General features: G+C 32.9%; 1 protein-coding gene across 2 annotated transcripts in view; it reads left to right on the top strand.

Annotated features, from left to right (window-relative positions):
* Positions 1 to 27,952, top strand: part of USP25 (ubiquitin specific peptidase 25) — a 140,952-nt gene that overhangs the window by 100,802 nt on the left and 12,198 nt on the right. Inside the window, exons 18-22 of one of the 2 annotated variants that reach the window (XM_029214128.1) lie at positions 5,504 to 5,643; positions 10,677 to 10,790; positions 12,988 to 13,083; positions 23,613 to 23,791; positions 25,595 to 25,673. In XM_029214128.1, coding sequence (XP_029069961.1) covers positions 5,504 to 5,643; positions 10,677 to 10,790; positions 12,988 to 13,083; positions 23,613 to 23,791; positions 25,595 to 25,673 — 608 coding nt within the window. The remainder of the gene's footprint in view (positions 1 to 5,503; positions 5,644 to 10,676; positions 10,791 to 12,987; positions 13,084 to 23,612; positions 23,792 to 25,594; positions 25,674 to 27,952) is intronic. The other variant, XM_029214127.1, reaches the window with a different exon arrangement.

Below are 27,952 nucleotides of genomic sequence, written 5' to 3'. Positions count from 1 at the left end.
TTGCAATAATGAGTTTCCTAGGGGTGATCCTCAGTGTATGGGAATGCAACCATTTAAAAAGGATAGCCAGTGTAAAATAGATAGCTAGTGGGAAGCTGCTGCATAGCACTGGGAGATCAGCTTGGTGCTTTGTGACCACCTAGAGGCGTGGGATTGGGAGGGAGGCTTAAGAGGGAGGGGATATGGGGATATATGTATGCATATAGCTGATTCACTTTGTTGTACAGCAGAAACTAACACAACATTGTAAAGCAGTTATACTCCAGTAAAGATGTATATGTAAAAAAAAAAAGGATAGCCCAAATAACTATACATTAGGGAGGAAGGCTAAAAGTATGTTGTGCAGATATAGCTCTATCCTGGATAATTTTTAGGTTTAACTTTGGTTCCTAAGCCTCTACTCCCCACATTGCTGAGAATTCTGTTTGTGGTGCCACCTAGGAATCTGAAGTCTTAAAATTGTTTCTGTGATGATTCTATGCAGCCAGCTTAGCATGGCTCTTTATAGGCTGTTTTTGGGGAATCATTGATTTTAAATACATTTCTGTAAGAAAAATGGGCTGCTATTCTTTGATGCAGTACTCTTTAAATATTGTTCTAAATGTTCATGTAATAAGTATGACTCATTAGTAAGTTAAGGTATGAAATACTTCTGAAAGATATGAGTTGTTGTTCTTTTTTTAAATAGTTGATTAGAGAGCAGATCCTTATGCTTTAACAGAAAGTCAACTGCTTGTCAAGTTGACTCTTAAAATGCTAGAGACCATAACCAGGAAACAGGCATAGAACACCCCCAAGGTCCTCCCAACCCCTTACTTCAACATGAAGGTGGACTAAAGGAGCAAGTTCTGAGTACTCTCAGAATGTTGGATTTTATATAACAGCCAAATAGGTGAATGAATAAGTTCTATTATCAACATAGAACATGGCTGGAAAATATCTTATGTGGAGGATAGCCATCCAAAAATCTCAGTGAAGCATCCATAAACTAAATAAATGATTAGAAAGATACTCCAGGTACAGGGACATTTTATACCTCTACAGAGAACTGGTCATTCACGGTGAAATGAGTTTATTTAGGAGTTTGTAGCTGCAGGTAGGTAACCAAAGAAGACTTCCAGGAATTAAGAGTAACAAATGTCACATAAGTAATCACCAGCTGTATTTCAAGCTGAAGCCTGAACAATAACACTTTAATAACTGTGGGACCAGTTAGTACATAAAATGCCAGTTAGTGCATAAAGGAAACAGCGTGGTCTCTGTTTATTGAGCTCTTACCATTTATATAGGCTAGCAGGGATGAGACTTCTATAGGGATACAGGATGAACAAAAACTGTTGCGTGAGACTTCTATAGGGTTACAGGATGAACAAAAACTATTGTGTGTGCAAAAAACATAAAAGAGCCAGATGTTTTGTCCTAATGTTGTTTTTAACAAAGAAATGGAAATTGCCTAAATGTATGGTAAAATATTAGTTGTATGAGCCCTTTATACAGAAGAACACAGTATAACCAGTAAAAATTGTATCGACAGGAAGAATGTTTGTTATATTAAGTTAAAAACAGTATATTCAGAATAACTTTTTGTTTAAAAAAATTTGGGTAGGTAAAATCTGGAATATATAATACTAAAAATATTAATAGTGCTTATGTCTAGGTAGTGGAAAGAGCCTTTTATTTTCCTCCTATGGTTGTTTGTTCTAGTGAACATGTTTTCTACTCTTCTGGTTTGACAAAATGAAGCTAAAACCTCTTTCCTTTTTTATGAAGACCCTCTATTATAATCTGACTCCCTTGTAATTCTTCCAAGACTACTATTCTATGTTTCATCTAAGCCAGGGTATTCCCCATTATTCTTGCTTGTAGGTTATTTTCCTGTCATTAAGGCTTTGCTCATGAAGTATCCTTCATTTGGAAAATGTCCTCTTATCCTCACTATTCTTGAAATTTTATCCATTTTAAGACTTTCCTCATATCCCCAAATCTTTATGAATCCCCCTAATTACCCCTGTAGCAATTATTACCTTTTTTCCTCTATTCTAGTCCCAATCTGTTCTCACTACCAAATTTATGTTATATTTCATCTTGATTACCGGTGTAAAGGCTCATTAATAGCAAGGATTTTATTAATCTTTTATCTGTCCTTACAGTGCCTTTGCATATGCTATTCCTTCTGCCTGGAATCATCTTGTTTCTCATCAAGATAATTTTCTCTACAAATCCTTCAAGACTCAGCTCAGTTGACATTCCTCCTTTCTTAGCATGCAGCATCATTCCAAGTGTGTGTATTAGGTCCACAGTGCTTCTGTAGGACCTTGTGCATAAGTCTGTTATCGCATTCAGTACTTCGTGTTGTAATGGAGTATACATTTATCTGATTTTGTTGAGAGTTCCTTAAAGTGAGTAAAGTTTCTGTCTTTTTTTTTTTTTTTTTTTTTTAACCATTGTTAATACCTAGCTCGGTACTAAAAATGGCATATGCTCAACAAACATGTTGGGAATGAAGTTTGGGTTTTTGTTTCCAAACTCCCAGAACTCGAACCCTTATAGGTTTACCTACTGTGATTACAGTACCACTCAAATAAGTTCCCTGGAAGATATTTACACAGGGAAAATTCTAGAGGAAATAGTTTTGTATGACATTTAGGCAGAATCATTCAGCATCACATAAGGTTTTTGGACTCAAATCCCTATGTGGAAGGAAACCTTGACGCTGGGGACCTAAGGTGTATTTGACTGTGTCGATCAGATAAAATTACTTTTTCTCTTAAGGACTTAATTTACATACATTGTCCAGGTTTCCCTGGCTTACACCAGTGTCACACCAGATGGATTTCTTGGCCCTCATTGCATTAAGCTCACATCCTACTATCAACTACTGATGTTTTATCTATTACAGTGAGAAGAGACAAAGGGGGAAAACACAAGTAATGAAAGCTTTATCAACAAGAAGTCTCTCTCTGTTAATCCCTAGAGCAGCTGACTTAAGCCACTTACGAAAGCTTCCAGAAGCAGAAGACTTGCTAAGCTGGAGTTGTAGTGGTTAAGATTTTCTTAACCTTGTCTATCATACAGGGACACTGAAAGAACATTGCAGTCCAAAGTCAGGAAATACAGAAATGAGGACATTTAACATTTTTTAACTTCTTTACCTATCACACACATTGTAAGCATTTCTTCCTTTAGTTTTCCTTGTCATAGTATATTTCACTCCCATTATCCTAATTACTCATACCCAAAATTTAAATCATCTTCCCATCAGTCTCCAAACCTTTATGTCTAAAATGCATCTTGAATCTAACCAATTCTCTCTTTCTTGCTGTCTCTGTTATCCAAAAGAATAGTCGTTTCTTGCTCGTATTGCTGTAGTACCTTTTAGTACTTTCATTGACTTCTAGTTTTACTTTCCTCTCTAATCTGTTCTTTGCAGTGTGGTCAGAATAATGTTCTTTAAACTTGACATGTTGCCATTGTATTTAAAATGTTTATTCACTTGCTTTGCCCTTCAAAACTTTTGTGACTCAAAGGCCTCCGTTTTGTCCCTATCTGCATCATCTCTTGCCACCTCTCCCCTCTTGTAATACTATAATCCAGCCACACTAGATGCCTTTTGGATTGAGCTTATGCTCACTTCATGGGCTGTTCATTCTTCCATTTTCAAACCTAATCCATTTAACTTCAGCTAAAAAGTCAGTTTATCTCATATCCCATAACCTAAATTACCCTTGCCCCATTTTATTCCTATAATGTATTATTATGATATTGTCACAATTCATATGCGTGATTCTTTGGTTAATAACTTTCTCCATAGTTGACTATAAATTCCATGGGGGTAGGGGCTGGCTGCTTTGTTCACACTCAGAGTCCCAGTGCCTGGCACATAGTTAGACACTTAATTAGAATTCATTGGATAAATGAATGCTCGTGCATCTATGTTGAAATTACATTATTTCTTTTTGAATAATATTTCACTTTGAGAAGAGTTTTAAATTAGTAAAATATTGGAAAGGTTGACAGTAATCCTGTCGTGTCCCACCAATTGATTGAGCAAGGACTCATCCTATCCCAGTAACGCTGTAGAATATTTTAGTGTACTTTCTTATTTCTTTTTATCCATTCATTAGCTTATTAATTCATTTGTTCCATTAAGTTATTGTGTGCTTATTATATGCTAGGTATTGAAGAAATAGCAATACAAAAGGGAGATAGCATCACTGCTCTTTGGATTCTTACAGTCTAGCAGGGGATATGGGCTTGAAACAAATACTTAACAAAAATAATGAAGTTACAATTGTGGTAAGTGCTATTAAAAAGAAAGTATACGTTTACTCTAGAGCAGTTATTCTCACCTGAGAGTGATTTTGTCCCTCAGACGGCATTTGACAATACTGGAGACATTGCTGGTTGTCACACCTGCGGAGACAGTACAACTGGCATCTAGTGGGTAGATGCCTGGGTACACAGGACAATCCTCCACACCAAAGAATCATCTGAACCAAAATGTCAGTAGTGTTCAGGAGGAGCAACCCTGCTTTAGAAATGGGGTTATCAGGAATACTTCCATAAGGAAGTGATATTCAAACAAAAGGATATATAGAAGTTATTAGATGGGGGGGGGATGAGAATTGGTGAACACACAGGCAAAGGGAAGAAAATGAGGAAAGATACAAAAGTTGGAAGGTAAACCTCTTCTCTGATGTATTAGATAAGCTGAAAAAAGTCTGGTATGTGTTCCTTTTTGAGTAAAGGGCAAAGGACACCTGGCGATGTTGGAGAGATAGGCAGAGACCCATTTATATAATGCCTTGTAGGTCGTATAAGGATTTTGGGGTAGTCTGTTAAATACCCAGTGGACATTCAGAGTACATTGTTGCATCTGTGGGTTTCGAACTCAGAACATAGGCAGTAGATATAACTTTAGGAGTTCTTCACAGAAGTAGTATTTGAAGTCTTGAATTTACATTGGTACCAGTTTGGCAAGTTGTAATTGTTTTTCTCTGACAACACTCAGCTACCAGGAACAGGTTCAGAAAAGATAGAAGGTTGGGTTCATTCAGGGTTAGGATTTTGTTAGGTAAGTATGAAAAAGGATACTGTGTCCAGAAAAACAGCTACTGTGCTCTCTACAGAAACTCAGACCAGGATTGTTGTACAAACCACCCCCCACTACCTCTTTATTTTTCCTTTTTTTTTGGTAGAATCCTCATGATTTTCCAAAGTTAGACTTTGATACTTATCATGACAAAGAAATTTACTATGAATTTTTTAGCATAAACTATAATGAGTGCTTTCTTCAGTAATTATTTGACTACTCTGAGATCTGATTCTTTCTTTTGGTAAATTCTGGGGGAAGTGCTGTATATTGAAGCATGTATTACTTTAAATTGAGTAAGTAAAGTAAAATTAATTATTGTATAACTTCAAATGAGAAATAAATAACATATATCTCAATATAGACTCACTGATTTATATTAGATGTACAATTGATTCTTTTCTCATGAAGCACAAGCAGGAGAACCAGAATATCTAGAGCAGCCATCAAGAAGTGATTTCTCAAAGCACTTGAAAGAAGAAACTATTCGAATAATTACCAAGGCATCACATGAGCATGAAGATAAAAGTCCTGAAACAGTTTTACAGTCGGTAAGAGTTTTTCTTTTAACTCTCTGAACATACCCATCAGTGTTCACGAGGTTTCCTAGCAGTATAAGGAGAATGACCTGTCTGGGAGTCAGGGGAGACCAGGCCAAAGGACGGCTTTGCTTGAACATGATGAATGATTGTAGGTGTCACCTAACTGCCAGGCTGTAATTTCCTCAGCTGTAATTTTTAAAATGCTTCTTTTTAAAAAAATAAGTTTCTATCTTCCTGTTAGAGATTATGAAAAATTATAATCATAGACTAAACTAGTCATTTGATTTGGAACTTAAAAAAGAGAAGTACAAAATTTAGCATTATTTTTCTTTTCTTTCAACCCCTCCTCCCATCTTTAGTCTTACTACATTGGAATAGTTGGTAATATAAGGTATAAATTTCATTGTTTCATGGACTGTGTTTAACAAAATACTAGATAGTCTAGGTTAGAGTATTATTAGTAGAATAAATATGATATTATAAAACACTTTATGCATATTTTGTGTCCTGTATAAAATTGTCATTATAAGCCTCCTTTATTGTTAATTTTCAAGTATTCAAGTGTGCCTTTTTATAACAGTAAGTTGAGCACATTGGTATTGCATTACGTTTCAATGAATATGATATTCTGAGAGATGTTGTTTCAAGAGTTTCATACTACACAACCATTCAGTTGCTATAGTCATTTATTTTTTATTTTATTAGTGAGCACAAGCAACTCTAATACAAGTTTCGTGATAGCTAATTTTAGGATTTGAAGATTCCACTCCTAGAGTGCTAAAGCAAACAGGGCACGTAATTTTTCAACACATAATTTTCCACTGAGTGAATTTTATCTCAACAATAGCCTGCTAATTACAGTGATGTCTTTAATATGATAAGATCTTGATTAACCAAAATGTTCAATTAATAGGGTATTCCGTTAATTATGTTTTGATGAACAAAGTAATCAGAAGTTATTTTTTAATTTAATTTCCTTTTTGAAAAAGTTTGATTATATATCATCTTACCATTAAAAAACGTATTAATATAGATTTTTTTTGATCATTTCAAATTTTGCAAATGTCCCTAGAGACTAAAAAACTTGAGATGAGGAACTGCTAACTCTAAAGCACTTCCTGAAAAATGCTTCTTTTAATAGATCTGGGATTTCTACTTCTTGGGGGATGGTAGAAGAAACCCTAGGGAGGGAGAAAAAACACAGGAGTAGATAATAAGGGAGAAACATTTTTGCCTGATATAAAAAAAATAATTTGCCAGGACTTTTGCTAATTAAGATTTTTATTTGTTAGAGCCTACATTATGGTTAATAAGTATCATTCTTTTAACTGGTATCAGAAAGCTGGAAGCATTAGTTAGCTTAATGTAGAATCATGATTTTTTTTTTTTTTTTAGCTTGGCTAATCATGTGTAATTTAAATTTGTAGAAATCAGCACTTAAATTTTGATTGATTAGTTTATTCATATGGATATCATCTTATAAGCTAGCAATCTGCTGCTTCACCTTTACTTGAAAAAAGATGGCATTGAGGGAATATGATAGCTAGCATAAATATTTTTCTATCTGGCATATCTTCTGGTGTAGCACCAATAGTTGGCCACATTGTCTGTATAAATTCTGCAGCATATCTGAGAATATATTAATTATGACTGTCTGACCAGTGGTTCCTGGTCTCATGGTCAGTTGCTTAGGATCATGGTAACCACCTACTGGGTTTTCTCATTTAAAGGTATACCTTAGAAACTAAATTTCAGAGTCTTCAGATTTGGGGATTAAATAGTCCTGGGTTTTTGAATATTAATTTTACTTCTTGCTAGCTATGCAAACTTGAATAAGTTGCTTAATTTTTCTAAACCTTAGTTTTCTTTTATATAAAATGGAGGTGATTGTCAGATGAATTAAGATCATTTTTTTTAAGTGCCTAGCATGTAGTGTAGGCCCTAAGTCTCTCTTTATTTCCTTCTGTTACTTAAATCCTAAACATTTCACAAATACACAATAAAGTTCCAACCTTAGTAGAAGAATTTCCTGGAAAGCTTAGAATCACAGAAACCATAGAGAGATACTCTCCAAATGTTTAGACAGCTTGCTTTTTAGAAGAATGTCTTTCATTTTAAGTGAAATATTTTAGAAAATTTAAAAATTCAAAAAAGTAGACTCTAAGAAAGAATCATGCATATTTCCACTACCCAAAGTTAATCACTTAATAAGTTGGTATGTTTTCTTTCATTCTTATTTTTATATACAGATTTGGGATTTATTTTTGTAATTGAGTTACTACTGTATATAAAATTTTATACCTTAACTTTTCTCCTTTTAATCACTGAACATAACCGTTTCCCCATGTTACAAACTAAAAAACATTTAATGGTTGAATAGTATTCCATTAAGTGATTAAATTCTTACTTACTCATTCCCCCTTATATATTGATTTCTACTTTTACATTATTATAAATAGGCTGTTAAAAATAAAACTTTTTCCATATTTCTGGTTATTTCTTTAGACTAGATTCCCCATAAGTTAGTAGGTTAAAATGGTATGAGCATATTAAGGGAGCCAAAGGGGTTGAAGATATATAGCTTTCTAATCACCCTTTTATGGGACCACTTTTTTAAAAAATCATGTATTTAATAGATTCAGGCAATTAATAAAAATCTTTGTGTCCTAATTATTTTTACAACTTATTAACTGAGGAACTTATCTTTAATCTCTTTCAAGTTCAGCCTTTGTTAAGGTGTTCATATGGGACGTGACAGTAAAAGGAAAAGATAAAATGTACTTCAGTGAACCCTAAAATTCTTTATATGAAAATTTTTTATGGTACTTTAGGATACCTAAACTTGATGGACACAGAATAACTACATATGCCCAAAATTTCTTCCCTTTCTTAACTTTCACCCAAATAATTAATTAGTGTTATTGCTGTTGAAACTCTTCTGTGGCAACTGGAAAGGATTGTAGAACATTTATTTTTCCTAAGTGCAGTTATTTTTCAAAGGAAACATGTCATTTTTTAAGGATAATTATTCTAAGGAATACATTTTCTGGTTGCTAGTTGCCTTAAATTTGTATTTTTTCTTCTTAATATAGTATTGTTTTGGGTTGGTTTGCTTATGAGAAATTTTTCACCAAAAGTTAAGACAAATTTCTTAGTTTACCGCTTATATTTCACTCTTGTGAATGGAGACGTAGGACAATTCTTCCTCTCTCAAATGCTGGAAGGATTAAAAATCCTTAATTAAATGTCATAGACAAGCTTATCTCTGTAAGTAGTAATATTGGGTTAGGATTATTCCGGTATAAGCAATTTCAAGAAGCATAATAGTATAATATTTGTAATACCTATCATTTATAGAACAACAATTAATGTGTCAGGTTTTGGGTTAGCTGAATATTAGCTCTCAAGATCATGACAACCATGCAGGTTGGTTGCTTCCTCTTGAAAAATTGAGGACTCAAACAGAACGAGGAAAGCTTTTCTGAAAATGTTATGGTTAAAAATAACATTTCTTTTAAAGGAAGCAATGCCGGTCTTGGCCATTATTCTTGTTTTATTGTTCAGTTAAACTTTTTCTGCATATGTACTTTGGAATATTCAGAAAATCTTCACATCACTAAAATTTACCTGTATGTTAAACTGCAGTAAAACCACTCTGTTTATATTAAAATTTTCTGTTTATTTGATGTCAAAAGTAAAGTTCATCTTTGCTTAGGGAAATTTTTATGGTGCAATTTGAAATTACTTAAGCAAGCTGCTTTCAAGCACCTTAAGTACTTCTGAAGTTTGTTTGTAGGTAAATAGTGAATATGCTAGTTATAAATCCATTCAGTAAAGTAAGATCCTTGTGAAATCTGAACAGTGTTTTGAATGAACCATATTAGTGTCTTTTTTTTTTTTTTTTTGCAGTACGCAGGCCTCTCACTGTTGTGGCCCCTCCCGTTGAGGAGCACAGGCTCCAGACACGCAGGCTCAGAGGCCATGGCTCACAGGCCCAGCCGCTCCGTGGCATGTGCGATCTTCCCGGACCAGGGTATGAACCCGTGTGCCCTGCATTGGCGGGCGGACTCTCAACCACTGCGCCACCAGGGAAGCCCCATATTAGTGTCTTTGAGTGGACTTTCTGTATTTCACACTGGCTTCCACTCCATTAGTTTGGGTTAGTGAAATTCTTAGAATTTGTTAACAAAGAAAAGAAGAAGAATCTGAGTTTTTAAAAATGGATATCACTTTCTAGCAGCTTTCCCCAAAACAAGAATTCACTGGACACTCATGATTGTACTAGGTCTCATAGGCTGCGACCGAGTGGGTTTAAACACAGTAGAGTGTGGATATTAAGTGGCTATACAATCGATTATTAGAAAGGATAGAAAGGTAAAATCATAAGAAAGAAAACTTATAGACTCTCCTGGATTCAGAGGAGGTCATATCTTATTTTGATGGAGATATCTAGAAAGGCTTTGTGGAGTTATTAGAATTTAAAAAAGTAAATAAGGGCTTCCCTGGTGGCGCAGTGGTTGAGAGTCCGCCTGCCAATGCAGGGGACACGGGTTCGTGTCCCGGTCCGGGAAGATCCCACATGCCGCGGAGTGGCTGGGCCCGTGAGCCATGGCCAGTGAGCTGCGCGTCCGGAGCCTGTGCTCCGCAACGGGAGAGGCCACAAAAGTGAGAGGCCCCAAAAGTGAGAGGCCCGCGTACAGGAAAAAAAATAATATTAAAAAATAAAAAAGTAAATAAAACTTTCACCTGTAGAGGCAGCAGTAGGAAATACAACTTCAGTATTAACTATTTTCAAGAATTTGAAGATGCTTTGTGGGAAAAAAAATTAAAATTTAATATAGTGTTTGAGATGCAAAGTGAAAGCTGGAAATCTTGTATTATTACCTGATTAATGCATTTGCTTTAGTGTTCAGTTTTAGATGTTTTCATTTCATGCTAAAAAAATGCAGGTATTTTTAAAAGGATCAAGAGTCTATGCACTTAAACTGAGTGCTTCCATTGTGCTCTTTTCTAATGTTCACACTAATGATTTTCTTCTGCAGAAACCTGAAAATACCACAAGCCAACCACCTTCTAACCAGCAAGTTGTAGAGGTGGCGATTCCTCATGTAGGGAAATTTATGATTGAGTCAAAGGAGGGGGGTTATGATGACGAGGTACCTTTATTATAGCCCTCTGCACTGTTTCCACTTGTTTTTTGCTATTTAATGCAAGCACTTTGGGCATGCCTGCACCCTTACATTGTCTGTTGCTGCATAACATACAGCTTTGCCACCCACAGTCTGAAATTACCTTACCAATTGCTGACAGTACTTCGAATTTCAAATGAAAATTTAAGTAGAAAGCTTAATGGATTTGTCAAAAGAATAATTTTATGTTGCTAGAGTTAATTCTTTTGTGCAGACATAGGATTTGTTTACTCTAGGGTTGATAGGTTTTGATAAGGTTTGTTTAATTAAATAGCAGAAATTTTGAGCATTTAAAAATATTTTCCTTTCCTACTTTCCTTGAATTATGGATTATAATACTTTGCCCACCATTTCCTACCAGAAGATCCTACAATCTGATTAGATATAGATTAGATACAGATTAGTGTATAGATAACTGTTTTGTTTTTTTTTCTTCTGCACCCTCTGTGTGACTGAATTGAATGATTCATCAACATAGTCGAATGCCTACCAGTGTTGTATACACTGGGCACCTCCATCTTATCTCTTCTTACTGCTCCACTGTTAATTCTCATCTACTTAGTTTTCTAACAGTATGGAGGCATTTTTGTTTCCCATGATACGGTTCTTGGGAATCCAGATGAAAATTGCTGTTGTCCTGATCCCATCAGATATTTTTTCCCCTTTACCACGTTTTTCTTTACACTGTTCAGTTTTGATCTTTTCTGTATTTGAGAGGGGGCCAGTAAAGCTGTTTCTGAATAGTAACAACAGAAAAGACAGACCCTGGATTCTATCATTTGTTAGTTTTTACTGGCATGGATGAGAATTGAATGTATATTGAATAGTTTTTTCCAAGTAATGTTTTTTTCAGACTTACTTCAAGGTTATAATTAAACTCTTATATGAGTTAATCAGCAAAATCAGAGGTGTCATAAAGACATTACTATTACTGTGCTACTGTAAGAAAGCATGGGCCGTAAAGAGAATAAGAAGCAGGTTTGTGAGTCAGGAACTGGCCAGAAGGATTTTCTGAAGCAGTTAATGTTAGGTATATTGCAACTGTCAGTGTGTACTCCAAAATAAATACTATGGGTAATAGATTCAGTGAATCAAAGGTAATGGATGCAGTCTCTTTATTGCTCTAATATGATAGCTTCATAGTGTCTTGAGTTGTTTCACTTTGCAGATATTTTAAAATACAAACATTTAAGAATACAGTCATCTCTTGGTATCCGCGGTGGATTGGTTCCAGTACCCTCCCTGTCCCCAGCAGATACGAAAGTCCACAGTTGCCCAAGTCCATTATACAAAATGGCATAGTACATAATAAACTATTATGAAGACAAAGAAATACTTAAATATTTAGTACTTAATAGCAGTACGTTTTTCTGTTTAACTGTTCCCATGTTGGTGCTTGCAGATTATGGAAACTGGCATGTTTTTAGTAAAAATGTTAATTTGTTGATCAAGCACCTTAGTGCTTGTTTTAGGGTGAGCCTTCTGGCATTTAAAAAAGTAGAATTGTGATTAATCATTTAACACTACCTTTTGTGCAAGTGCTTATGCTCTTGGCAGAGTTTTGTGTTTTGTGTATATGTTTTTTTTAATTCGTTGGAGCGGTAGTTTAACAGTGCATGTGCCTTGTAACTTTTAAAAAGGAGTCATATGGGTACAGGGCTGCTGCTTAGATATTTAGACTGTATGGTTATGCAGGCAGGGGTGCCGGGCCAACTGGCAGAAGTGGAGTTGGAATTGAGCTAATGCTGAGTTCCCCAAGCCTTAAAGAAGAGGCATCTTTTTTAATAAAAAGTGCTACTTTTTCTAAATGGTTCTCTTAGAGAGCAGCACATTTTTCTAAATTGTCTGTCAAGAAGGGGGTGCCTTTTAAAAAAATTCTTCAGTTCAGACAGTATGCCTTTTTGCACTTCGCACAAAGGCACGATGTCAGCTAACTGTGGCCCTGTATGGAAGATTTCGAGATACTTATATGCATATCAGATCACATTTGCTACAAAAAAGTGCAACGTTTGATTTATAAATAGTGAAGAACAAAGGACTTTTAACATGCATGTAAAAACAAAGGACTTTTAACTTGCATGTAAAGGAATTATTTTGGTTTTTTGATTTTTTTTTTTTTTATGATAACCATTCAAAAGTTCTTACTTTAAATCCCTTGTGGCAGATCATGATGACACCGAACATGCAAGGTATTATCATGGCGATAGGTAAATCCAGGAATGTATATGACAGGTGTGGCCCTGAAGCAGGGTTCTTTAAGGTACAATGAACATTTTCATTTTATTTATTTATTTTTTAAATAAACTTCTTAAAACGTTTTATTTCCTTGAATTAAATTTGTTTTCCTGTATACCTTCTCTCTTCCTATCCATGGCTAATCATGGCCACATAATGTTCTAGGGGTTTCTTTTATGCATGAATCTAAGACTGATTATTCTTTTTAAAGTCAGATAATTAAAAACAAAGCAATTTACCTGAGTTATCCTAATAGTACACCTCTGATTTGTTAGCAGAAATTTATTGTATTTGTATTTGAAGCAAATAAAGGGTATTGATGGGCAAAAATAGGAACTGAGTAAATGCTTCTGGTAATAGTTTATTTTCTCCTCTGGTAATACTGTTAGTCAATATTACAATATTTTTCTTTACTTTTATTATCATTTCATACTAAATTGATTTCTTCATTTAGTTGTTTCTAAAATGATTCATTCATTTATTATCTTATATTTCTTGTTTTCTCCATAATTAATTTTAATATCCTTGTCATTTCAAGACTTGAGACCATCAAGCTGATGCATTATTCCATGACTAAATCTTTATTCCCTCTAATACCAGATCTAATGTTTTGATTACATTATTATTTGTTCTTATATATTTGAAGGATGAAAACGCTGTGTTTGGTTTGTCACTTTCTTTAGGTTAACCAAAGCCAATTCATTACTTTACCAACCCCCCAGCCCCTTTTAGTGTTTGTTATTAAAAAAAACAACAAAAAAAAAAAAACAGCTTTATTGAGGTATAGTTCACTTCAACAAAGCTACATGTTCCCTTTCTTGACATTTAAAATCTAAAATTTTCCCTTAATGTTCTATACCACCATTCACTGCAGTCTTTAAGAAACTGCTTATTTTCAGTGTTTCTTTCGGTATATAGTATAAACAAAGGCCTTGTGACTAGTAGCCTTATATCAATAAACACTTTTGAACTGGTTAGAATTAGAGTGACCAATCATCCTGGTATGCCTGGGACTGAAGGGTTTCCTGGGATATAGGACTTAGGTGCTAAACTGTTGAAGTTCTGGCAGGCTGGTCCCAAGATGAGTTGTTCACTCTGTTAAGATCCCATGAGAGAGGTTGAAAACTACTCTTATCAAAAAAAAAGAAAGAAAGAAAAGAAAAACAACTTTTATGTTTAAAAATTAATCCTTATTCCCGGGCAGTCTACATTTCTTTTCTTAGAAAACACTAAATATGTGTGTTCAAAAGTTTTCTTCTGTTTCTTATGGAAGAGTTATCTGTCATTGATAATACCATTGTCATCTTTGTCAAGTTGGGTATCTTTGTATCTATTTTCCAGTTGAACTGGAAACTTAACTTTTATTAAATTAATACCTGCATATATTTTAAAGAGCCAACTAATTATACATACTACAAACAACAGTAGTCACATCATATCCCTCCCACCCCCAGCTCTGGTAACAGCTTTCAGTTATTTCATCAAATCCTTTTGGCATTAATTCTATATCTTTAAGTAGAGCGCTTGTGATTTTGTGATTCTTAGTTTACACATTTCCTGTTGAATTCCCTACCATGGGACGTGAATGATGAGCCCTCTTTATTCTCCTGCCCCATATACACGCACCAGCACATACAGTTTTCATCCCTCCATCAACATACACACACACACGCAATATGTGTATAAGAATCTTGTCATTTGATTAATTCAGAATTCTCAGCTTGTATTATTATTTCTTGTGTGCTACTCAGGGTTGAACTAAATCATACATATTATTACTTTTACTTCTTTTCCCTCATCTTTCATTTTCCTTGGAATTGGTTGTTTTGTTTTTTGTTTGCTTAGCTTTTTGCTCTGTTCTTTGTCAGCTTTATTTTCTTGTGGAATTCTATTCTGGAGCTTTATGACCTGCTCCAGTTTGCATTGGTTTTCCTTTATTCCTGGTATATAACTGATGTCTTGAGATCTCCTTTCATCATCACTTTGGGGATGCCCTTTGCATCTTATCCTTTGTGTATTTTCTATATCTCATATATTTGTCTTTTTAAATATACCCTCTGATTTTGAAGCAGCACAAAATCTCTGAAGTTTATATTTGTGTATATTTTCAACTATCTGTAATTGAGGAATATGTAGGTGAACATTATCAGTTTATAATTAATGTATACTTTTGGTATAGGTAAATGATTAGCATTTGGAAAGTTCTAGCTGATAATATAAAATGTGAGAAAATTTGTCATATAAATAACAAAAATAACGTATACAAATGCAATCATTCAGTAATATAGAGGTGTCTTAAGTAAAACTAATAACAGCAGTCTGCTTCTGCCCTGTTGTAACCACTTCTAACATTTGTATAACCTTTCTGGTTTTTTCCTTTTGTTTTTAAAAACATGCATATATAGAGAAATTTTTTAACTTTTACTCTTCATATTATTTTGTAACTTATATCACTCAGAAATATATTGTGGGTATTCTTAAAGTTAAGACAATATATCTACCACCACCTGCATTTAGTATTCTATGGTATAGATGTACATATTACTCTCTCTGTGGATGTACGTCCTATATTTTTTCCCAGTCTGCCATTTCTGTTTGAATTTAGTTTATGGTACCTTTTTCCATAAAGAAGTTTTAAAAATACTGTGATATCTATACTGTCTTTCTTCTCCTTTCTGGATTCTGGAGTTTCACTGCTATACAAAAAGTCTTCTTCAACCTAAGGTATTATAAATTTTCTGGAATATTTTCTTAAAATACTTTTCTTAATAAATTTTTATTTCATGAATTTAAAAATACCCTATTTACATTTAACTCAGTAGCATTTTATTTGGGCTTTTTGCATTCTATATTAATAAAAAAATTGCTCTTTTTATTTGGGGGCTGTCTTCCTCAGGTTTGATGTCATGCTTATTAAGTTCATTTACTAAATTCATTTAGTAAATGGATTTGAGCTCTCCTGTTTTTCTTTAACTCTAGTGTAGTTTACATAGGAGTTAACTGTTCCATAAGAGTAAACTAGAACTCACTCGTAAAACCATATGAGCTTAGCCCCTTTTTTGGTTATAGGTCTTTTGACAGACTTTTGGTTCCTTTTACAGCAGTTGACCTTTTGATTGTTCCATATGTTCTTGGCAATTGACTCTAATCATTATCGACGTTCAGTATTTAAATCACAAAATATATACATAGCACAGAATCTAACATATGATTCCTTTTGTCTTCCTATGTTCCCTAAATCAGATATAATATAGTTTTAATTTTCTTCCTTTTTAATGCTTAGTTTATTATAAGTTGAGGGAAAGAGTTTTGTTTTTTTTTTCTTCTATCCTGTCACATTACCCAAAAAAACTTTGTTGGGTTTATTTTATATTAGCTTTTTGGCTCTGAGAAGAAGCTTTTCAACTCTGCATGTTTAAGTACTTCTGTATATGGATTTCCTTATGCATTATTATCAACAATTTTTAAAATGTTATGTATGTTTGCTAGTAGTAAAACCATGTGATGAAAATGTTCTCTTTGTTACTGATAAAAAAGATAAGTTGGGAAATGAAACTTACATCTAGCTGGGTAAGTGGATTTGCTAAGAATTAACTTTTAAATTAGGAAGGGTTACCAACCCAGTCAGTCACAGTTCCTGTTTCAACCACAGGCCCTCCCACATGGGAGTCTGCCCCTGTACACAGAATATTAAAGAGTTAATAGGCAGGCAGATCTGGAAAAACAAATGAGAAAAGACATTTACCTAAGTCCTTTTCCCAAGTTGTGACTCTATTTATTAAGATTAGTTTTCACTGTTAACAGAAAGTCCCCAAATCATAGTGGCTTAAAGGCAGAAGTTTCTGTCATGTAAAAACAAAATCCAGGGAAAGTCAGTACAAGGCTACTGTGATGAGCAAAAAATAAAAGCCAGAAGGAAAAAAAGGAATAATATTCTCAAAGTACTAGTTGCCTGTATGTATATGTACAGGGGTGGGAGTGGGAGGGTCACATCATAATTATAATCATGGGATTAGTATAACTTCTTTCATTTACTTTCAAAGGCATTAAAATTTCTTTTTTGTACTTTTTTTTTTTTTTTGTCTGTACCTATTAAAGTGCCCTTAGGATTTTAATGAAGCAGTAACACTTCTATATTATGAAACTGTTTTTCCTTACTGGTTATTTTATTGCTTCATAACAATTGTTCCCAGTTGACATAACTTTATTAGTTTGTTTTTTACTTTAAAAATGCCTATTATTATTACCCCTCTGTTTATTCAGTAGTTATAAAAATATTTTTATTAAGATGTAAAACATGCTGAAAAGAACACAGTTCTTGAGTTTACAGCTCTGTGAATTATCACAGAGTGCACATATTCATGTAACTATCAACCAGGCCAAGAAATAGAACATTATAGTATTCCAGAAATTACCTTTGTTTCTTCTTTCTATGAACTACACTTTCCCCCAATCCAAAAGTAGATGTTATCTGAACTTCTAACAATGTAAGTTTGTTGAACTTTATATACCTAGAATCTTTTACTATAGGTACTTTTGTGTCTGGCTGCTTTTACTGAGGAACATGTTTGGAGCTTCATATATATTATTGGATATAGTTAGAATTTGTTCATTCTCTTATGGTATTCTGTTGTATGACTACACTATTTTTTTTTTCCATTCTGTTGATGGGCATATTCAAAAGGTATTACCCGCTTATATCAAGGTACTGTACTAAATCCAATGAATATAGCTGGGGAAATGATGGACTGAGTTCCTGCCTTAATGAAGCTTATTTTCTAGGGGGAAACAAACACTAATTAGAGTCATAATTAGTATGTTAAAGGAGCAGTTTGTGGAAAGAGACCTTATAATGGAAAAACAGAGCTGTTATCTAGAGGGCTTCTTAGAGAAAGCGATGTTTAAACTAATAAAATATACATATACCAAAACATAGAATGAAAACATTTCTCTCTCACTTTTTAATTTTCACTCCACAGTTAGCTTCTACTGATTATTTCTTGTATATACTCTTAGGTAGATAAATGAGACTGATATTCAGTACTCATCCCTACATTATAATTTAAATAAAAATAGAAGTATGCCCTTTCTATCTTTTCTTTTTCTAGTTTTTTTTTTCATGTAATGTGGTGGATGATTATTCATGTCATGATTTGTAGATTTATTGTTTTTCATAAGTACATTTTCTGTTGAGCTTACCAAAATTTATTTAAACATTTTTTTAGAGCAGGGCATTCCAGTTTTTTCCTTGTTATGACAAACATGGATGGATCTAGTGATGGATCTAGCCACCATAAAGGCTGATGGGATTAGTATCTCAGAATTCTTACAGCTTATTCATGGCCTAGGTTAGAAAGTTCTGTCCCAGGCGAGCTGTTACTAGCAAAGGCTCTATGTTCAGATGCCTGGGTTTAAATTCTAGCTTTATCACTTAATAATTGTGTGATCTTAGGCAATTTACTGACATTATCATGGCCATTGTTTTTTATTTATAAATGAGAAGTTATCTTGAGAATTAAATGAGATAATCCATGTAGACATCATTGGACAGTGTCTATCACATAAAGTGTCAGTGTCACATAAGGAACACTCACAAATTGTAACTTTTATTAAATTCATCATTACCATTTTTGTTGCTGGTTTAGGTCATTTCCAGTATTTTTGTGAACATTCTTGTACATATATCATTTGAAAACTCATGTGAACATAGCGTAGTAGAATTTCCAATGTACTGTCATTGATGCTTAGCTGACAAAATGATATAAAAAGGGTAATCCCATTATTTTATGTATCTTTGATCTTTAGTTAGGCTAAGTATCTTTCTGTAAATTTTTTGGCAGTTGGTATTTCTTATGTTAACTGCCAGTCCATTTTTTGCACACTTTTTTTGTTTTTATCTTTTTTTTAACTTAAATGAGCATCTGATCTGCTAAGAAATTTGATTCATCTATAATTTGAAAATTGTATTTTGTGGTTTGTCATTTATCTTTAAATTTGTTTTTGGTGTCTTAACTGTACATAATGTTTTTAATCTTATAAAATATAGCAATATTTCCTAAATGGATTTGAGACTATATGATCACTTCTAAAATTATGCAAATCTTTGTTACTTTAATGATTTTTATTGTTTGATTCCCAGATATGAGATTTCAGTTTTCTCCAAATAGAGAAATATCCAAAAAGTCCAAACGTATCATGACTAATAACACTTTGACTAATGCATTCTTTGCACACTGACTTAAAATACTGTATTGTATATTAAATCCCATTTATAAATGGGTCTCTTTGGGTCTCTCTGTTCCATTGATCATTTTTCTGTTTTTGAACATTACACTTATTTACATTATGGACCATTTATTTGTAATATATTTTGTAGTAGAAGCACCTCTTAATTTTTTTTCTTTTATAAATGGAAAGTTTGGCAAGTTTCATTTTTTCTTTTTTGATAATTTTTAACCAACTGCAACTTGTCTCCTTAAATCCGTTCAGAATTTGATTGTACTTGCATTATATTAAGTTACAGTGAGGTGGATAATTATATTTTTCAGTATTTTTAGTCTTCTCAGAAAGGAACATGAGATGAATCTTCAGTTTTTTGGTCCTCTCTTATGTCCTTAAGTAAGGTTTTATAATTTTACTTCATAATGGTTTTATACCTTCTTTTTTAATCTAATCTTAGATATATAAAAATTATTTCTGTGAATTGAGTTGTTTATCCTCACTTTTAATACCAAATTATTGGTAGGGTAGGTAGTGGAAAAACTAATTACTTTTATGTATTTATATTGTATCCAATTATTTTATTGAACCCTTTATATTTTCTAATAATTTTTTGGTTGATTCTTTTGATTATTTCAGTAAACTGCCTCCCAATAACTATCTCATTATTGGGATAATTTCCATTATACTTATTTCTTATTTCTGGTTTTATTATGTTGACCAGCCTTTTCAGAATATAAATAACAAAATAATGGTAGTAAACTCCTTTGTTTAGTTCCTGAGTGTAATGTGAATGTTTCTAGTGTTTTATTATTAAATAGAATGTGAAGTATTGGTTTTTTACAGCTCCTCTCATAAATTTAAAAGCACTTTCTTAAAGTTACAGTTAAGAGTTTTCTTTTAAACTGGCTGGTATTGGAATTTAGATAATTTTTTAATGCATCTATTTGAGATGCTGAACAGATTTCTCCTTAATCCTTGCAAAGTAAGGATCTTAGCATTCGTCTATCTTTTTTTTAATCATTGTAAACACTATCTGTTCCTATATATTCTTTATGTACACAAGGTAGTTTTTTTTTATGTACACAAGCTCCCCTAAGATGTGGGTCTTGGCATCTATGTTTACTGACAAAATTGATCTATACTTCCTTTTTTAAAAAATATTTGTCAATTTTTGATATCAGATTATACTAGTTGTATATAATCATTAAGGAGGCTTTCCCCTTTTTCAGGTTCAGAGCAGTTTAGATATAGGAATCATCTTGTCTTTGAAGATCTGACATGACAGCAGAGCTCTGAAACAGAATGGGCCTGATTTCTTTATTGGGCATAGATCTTAGGCAACCTTTTCAATTATCTATATTTTTTCTGCATCTCTTCAGTTTTTCTGCCTCTTAAAGTAATTCTGATAACTTATAGTTTCCTAGATGATCATCTGTTTAATGAAGATGTTATAGTTTATTGGCATAAAGTTATGTATTATTCTTTTATAGATTTTAAAACTTTTTCCTGTATTTTTGGTATTACCACCTTCCTTATTTCTGCTGTTGATTTCTCCATTTTTTGGTCTTCCATTCAGCTTTTTGGAAAGAAAAAGCCTTTGGTGGTCTTTATCTAATTGCCACATTATTTAATTTCTTCTACTTTATTTTGGTTTATTTTCTTTTTCTAGCTTCTTGAAGTAAATGTTATTCTGTATTGCTTAAGCTGGAATTTTCCTTTACCAATCTGGCTGTGTCTTTTAGGTTTTGAGATCTCATATTCCCAGTATTAATATAATTTTGATTCCTTTGGTCCAAGAATAATTTAGAACAGTATTTTAAAATTCCTAAGTGTTTAATTTGGGAATTATCTTTATTTTTAATTCCTATTTATATTACATTGTGCTCAAAGAATATAACCTATATGATTCTGACCCTCTGGAATTTGAAGTAGTTTTTCTTCATCTCGTAGTACACTATCAGTTTTTAAAATAAACAATTTTAAAAATAAAATGATATACCTAGCTTTCTGAATTTTACTCCAGCTGATTTTCCCTTAGATCTTACTGCCTCCAGAGTATACTGTATGTTTGTATTTTTGACATTTTCTAGTGTATACATATACTTACATCAAAATAGTCTGTAAGAAGTTATAAATTTAGAATATGTTTTATCGTATGATTTAGAAAAGTCGAAAAAAGTCTAAGTAGAAATCGTTTGGAAGAAGATTTCAAAAGAGAGAGACTTTAACTAGTCTCATTGAATGAGTCATGTGTGGCTAGATGGGGAATGATCAAGGACATCATGCATGTAGAGAACTTAAGGAGCAAACACGTGTGCATTTGTGGGGAGTCGAACCTGATCTGGGTAGAAGAGTAACAGGAAATAAAGCTAAATAGGTTAACACTGAGCCTGATTAGTAGGACCATGTTAAATGTTAACAGTAGATTGTGTACAGCTCTCCTAAATATACCAGTGTGGAACACCTTGTTGAAACTCTGAAGGAATATGTATGGTTGCAGTATACTGTAGAAGTCAGGAAATTTCTTGAGAAGGAAGTTCATAAACAAAAAAAATAGTTGATAAATTAATTTATGCTGATAAAATGTGGTATTTTGTGGTTGAAAAATTGCTCCTATTTAGAAGTACCTTTCTACCTCTACTGGTTTAATAAAACACTTATAGATTATAACTTTGGCATTTACTCATTAAAATTGGGAGAATCTTAAATAGAGAAAAATCAAGAGATAAACATAATCGTAGAGTTAAAGGCGATGTATATTCTAGCTCTAATAGAAATCTATTTACTATTTATAAAAAAAATCACAGCCTGTGTTTTGAAGGCGGCGGGGGGGGAATGGATAATCATTTAGTGTTGTAATTCCTTATGTCTAAACCTATAATATTATTTAAGAGACAAATTTATTTTATTCTGGTCATACTAATTTCGGCCAAAAGGATGACATCTGAAATACTTAAATATCCAAAAACCTTCTAATAGCCTATGGCAATCATTGTCTAAGGGCCATAATAAGGAAGAACAGTTATTTGTTTTTCTTTTACACTTATTCTCAAATTCCGTATAGTTCAGTTATTAAATGATCATGTGCCTTTGTTTCAAATTGGAAAAATTTTTAATCTCAAATTGGGAAGATTAAAGAGTTTATAAGCAAAACATGCAGTAAAGTGAGCCATGATAGTCTTACATGACTAAATATAGTTAATTTTCATGGCTGTTTTTAACCACAGCAGTAACACTTTAGAATGACATGTATATTGAAAATAAAATTGGAATAATTTATTTTAGCTATAGAGTAATTATCTTACTCTATTTATAATGCTAAGCTATATATCAATAGAAAGGACTTATTAGCTCCCCTAAGAATATATAACTAGAATATTTCATTTACTGTTTTTCAGTTACGTTTTCTCAATTCTATAAGATACAGCCCCATAGGTGGTAGTTTCTGGATGGCCAAGAATTGCTTAAGAAAGGCATGCATTTAAAAGAAAAGAGAAAAACCCTTTCCAGTAGAATGGACTTTTTGTAAAATATATTTTGCATGTAGCCCCAAATGTTTTATGGTTAGCAGAGTTAGAATTTAGATGTGTCTAATATAAATGAATATTTTTAAAGTGTTATGTTTAACTATATGGGCTTCTTATTTATAGTAGTATTTTATATATAACTGTACACATTTCTTTATGAGCAGATATTTTTCAAATCATTTGCTTATGTGTGGGAACATGCATTAGTATTTATTGTTTCCCATTATAATATGAATTCTAAGGTGTTTGTAAAGAAAAAGTAAGCTCACGTATCAAGGTAGTAATAGTGATATTATGCATTAATAATCATTACACTGATAAAATTCAAATATTTTTGAAACAATGAAAATTTTATTTTATGGTAAATAAAAAACTTGCTTTTCATCCCTTATTTGTCAGCTCTGCAGTTGAAGTTAATTGTGGTGATGTTATGCATTTAAGAGCCAGCCATTTTCTTTCAGATATGGGTATTCTAGGGAACTGCAGTTCAGCCCTAGAATTTGAAACATTAGAGGGGTACATCAAACTGAGCGTAGGTTAGGTGGTATACCTAGTATCTCTGTCTTATGCCTCTGAATAGACTTTGACCAGGCTCTGCTAAGTTTTACGAAGTTACTCACATGGTAAGCTTAAGATGTATTTAAACTATGGAACATGGGACAATATGCTTAGATGTACTACTACCTTATTTGTAATATTTTAAAAGGAAAAAAGCATATTTCACTGTAAGGATAATTAAGTTATAATATTGAAAGATTTTAATTATTATAATTAACCAAGATTGACATTGTCTTGTATTTTCTAGGCAATTAAGTTGGAATATTCAAGGTTGGTTAAATTGGCCCAAGAAGATACCCCACCAGAAACAGACTATCGATTACATCATGTAGTAGTCTACTTTATCCAGAATCAGGCTCCAAAGAAAATCATTGAGAAAACATTGCTAGAACAATTTGGAGATAGAAATTTGAGTTTTGATGAAAGGTAATTTGAAAATGTTTAATATCTTATTCGGTATGCTCAAATTGTCCTTGTCTTTTTTATAGTTCCCAGTGCAATTTTTGAATGTTTATTTTACACACACACAGACATATTTCAATAAATGCAGTACAAAATTTGACTTCACTTAATGTGAACAATTGCTTTGTAATTTATTTGAGATTTATAATCATGACCTTTAAAAGTTTGAAGTAAAAATAATTTAGATCGCTTTAGTACATTTTAATTGTGAACTAAGGTACTGAGCTAGGCAATGTAAAGATACACAGAAGAGTATAATTATCACTGCCCTTTTGGGACTTAATATTTGAATTTCTCAGCCTCTCCACTATGGATATTTGGGGCCAAATAATTTTTTGTTTTTGAGGGGGCTGTCCTGTAATTTGTAGGATATTTAGTAATGTTCCTGGCCTCTACCCAAAATGCCAGTAGTACTCTCCAACTGGTGACAACCCATACTGTCTCCAAATACTGCCAAATATCCCCTGAGGGAGCAAAATCACCCTTGTGTGAGAACCACTGGAGAAAAGTAATTATATGTACAAATAAAGTAATTAAACATCTCCTGACATAAAGAGAAGGCTTAGAATGGTTAAATTAATTTTGGTTTACCAAAAACTGTTTTCTCTTAGAAACTCCTATAAAACTATTTACTAATGTTAAAAATTTAAATTTAATCTAGTTAGAATGAATACTATTTAAAAAAATTTAGGCCTTAGGTAAAGATCCAAAGTACTGAAAAGTTATTTTAGAATACAGAAACATTTTTACTATCTTGGAGTTCATTGTAAACACATTTTAATTCTGAAGTAAATGATTATCCTTTCATGAATGTCTCAAAAATAGTGAATTAAAAATATGTGAGTAGAGAAGAGTATGAGGGAAAACAAAGCATCCAGGTTTAATTTCTGCCTCACCATGTGTCTGCTGTGAAATTTAGGATTAAGTGAAATAATACAGGTAAATGGTTTTGAGCATTATCTGGTAGACAGTAAATGCTCAGTGAGTATTGGCTATTAATATTTTTATTAGTAGTAAGGTTGGCATCACTTATTTTGTTACATATAACTGTGAAGAGCTCAGAAGCTATAACCCTCATTATCTGGACTGTCAGTGTACTATGTTCCAATGAGTATATGCTATTGAATTTGGGGAAGATACTTATGGAGTACTCACGTTGATTTTTCAGTCTTTTGCAGTTATTTGCCCTGGCAACTAAAAATAGTTTGTTTTAAGAAATCTAATTTCTCTTGTGCTTGAAATCCAGAGTAAAATGTGTGTGATAACTAAATATATTTTGGGGAGATTCTTTAGCAATGGTTCTGATCATAAAATCTATTGAAATGTTTCCATTCCTACCTGAAATGATAGGCACATTTTGGATTCCTTTTTACTATTTATGAATAATACCATTTGGGGGAAAATAAGATTTCATGTCTCTGGAGCTTACTTAATAATACATTATAAATTTTTAAATTTTTTTTACATATTCCATCTTTATTAATAGAATATAATTTAAAAGCCATATGTATCAATAAATATAACATGGTAAATTTGAATTAGAATTATTGCTTCTGTCTTCTTTATATATTTTGTTACTATCTGGTATTGTCCAAAAAACACATTTTTCACTTAAGTATTTGAAAGTTGTTTCCTCAAAAAAATATTACTCAGTGATAGTGGATTTCATTTTCATATGTGTTGGGTAGTCTAGTTTTGTATAACACATGTTTTTCAGTTTTTACGGAGTTTGCTTTTGATTTAGAAATACCTTTCTTTTATTTGAAGGTGTCACAACATAATGAAAGTTGCTCAAGCCAAAATTGAAATGATAAAACCTGAAGAAGTAAACTTGGAGGAGTATGAGGTAATGTGCCTTTTGAGAGGTTGAACTGTAGATTGAGGAATTGTTTAATTCAGTAATCTTTCATTTCAGTACAGCTAAGCACGTGAGAAAATTTGACATAGAGTGTTGAAGTAACTTGCCTAAAGTTCTCATAGCTTCACATCACAACTTTGTTAACAGAATCTATGTTCTTAAATACTGTACTACAGTGAAGCCATGCTATATTTTTTCTTTGCTTCATCAGATATTTTGGGGGGAAGTTAGAAATTCGTTTTAATCATTGTATGCCATATATATTTGTCATTATTGGACAGTGTTGTGTGAGAGATCTCGAGCACACACGAGTACTCGTATCATGCCTGTGGTAATTTTTGTGCAAAAAATTCTCTTTGTGTTAAGTTTGGTTTAAAACTAATATTTTTTTAAGTTACCAATTCAAACACCTAGTATTTTTTCAAGCTTTTAAATTTAACTTTATACATTGTCTTTTCAAAAACTTATAAATTTGGTAAATTTTAACTTGCTTTCATGAGTGCCTTTGATTAATGACTGCTCTCATTTACAAACTTAATTACTTTATATTCCCTTAAACAATTAGTGTAATTCACTACATTAACAGATAAAAGGAAGGATACAGAAAACAGTCATTTTTTTTTATAATATAATCGTCGTTTATTTTTCTCCACTTATTTTTTGTTTTGTGTTGTATTTTTTAAATATTTTTATTGGAGTATAATTGCTTTACAATGTTGTGTTAGTTTCTGCTATTCACAAAGTGAATCAGCTATATGTATATATATCCCCATATCTCCTTCCTCTTGTGTCTCCCTCCCACCCTCCCTATCCCACCCCACTAGGTGGACACAAAGCACCGAGCTGATCTCCCTGTGCTATGCAGCTGCTTCCCACTAGCTATCTGTTTTACATTTGGTAGTGTATATATGTCCATGCCACTCTGTCACTTTGTCCCAGCTTACCCTTCCCCCTCCCCATGTCCTCAAGTCCATTCTCTACGTCTGCATCTTTATTCCTGTCCTACCTCTAGGTTCTTGAGAACCTTTTTTTTTTTAGATTCCATATAGGTGTATTAGCATACAGTATTTGTTTTTCTCTTTCTGACTTACTTCACTCTGCATGACAGATTCTAGGTCCATCCACCTCACTACAAATAACAGTTTCGTTTCTTTTTATGGCTGAGTAATATTCCATGGTATATATGTGCCACATCTTCTTTATCCATTCATCTGTCGATGGACACTTAAGTTGCTTCCATGTCCTGGCTATTGTAAATAGAGCTGCAATGACCATTGTGGTACATGACTCTTTTTGAATTACGGTTTTCTCAGGGTATATGCCCAGTAGTGGGATTGCTGGGTCATATGATAGTACTATTTTTAGTTTTCTAAGGAACCTCCATACTGTTCTCCATAGTGACTGTATCAATTTACATTCCCACCAGCAGTGCAAGAGGGTTCCCTTTTCTCCACACCCTCTCCAGCATTTATTGTTTGTAGATTTTTTGATGATGGCCATTCTGACTGGTGTGAGGTGATACCTCATTGTAGTTTTGATTTGCATTTCTCTAACGATTAGTGATGTTAAGCATCCTTTCATGTGTTTCTTGGCAATCTGTATATCTTCTTTGGAGAAACAAGGTAGCGACTTTAATCTACTAAAGAGTGTCTTGAAAAACAAAAACAAATATCATAAAGAAATCTGAACATTGAAAGCTTTCCTTTTGTGATCAAGAAAAAGACAGGCATGTATGCCATTACCACTTCTATTCAGCATTGTACTGGAAATTGAAGGACAGTAAGGCAACAAAAAATAAAGCAAAAAGTAAGAGATTGCAAAAGAAGAAACAAAGTTTTCATTATTTGCAGATTTTATACCTAGAAAATACAAAATCTACAGATAATTTTATTGGAGATAAATAAAGATAATAAGAGAGCTCTGTAACATACAAGTCTTATGTCAAATATCAGTTTTATTCCTTTATACCAGTAACAAATAATCAGATAGAAATTCTAAAGAATAACAGCATTTTTAGTAGTACCCAAACTGTGGAGTACCTAGAAGCAAATTTAGCAAAAATTGTGCATGCCTTTAGGAGACATTATAAAGAAGACCTAAACAAATGGATATATGTATCGTATCATGTTTGGGAAACTTGGTATTGTAAAGATGTCAGTTTTCCCCAAAATGGTTTATTGATACTGTGCAGTTTCTGTCAGACTTCTAGCAAGTTGTTTTATGGAGCTTTAATAAGCTGATTCAAAAATCTTATGGAAATGCAAAGA

The sequence above is a fragment of the Monodon monoceros genome, unplaced genomic scaffold, assembly GCF_005190385.1.
Source record: "Monodon monoceros isolate NGI ecotype Baffin Bay Population unplaced genomic scaffold, NGI_Narwhal_1 Super_Scaffold_11, whole genome shotgun sequence".
Lineage (NCBI taxonomy): Eukaryota > Metazoa > Chordata > Mammalia > Artiodactyla > Monodontidae > Monodon > Monodon monoceros.
This window is presented reverse-complemented; position numbering and strand designations above follow the sequence as displayed.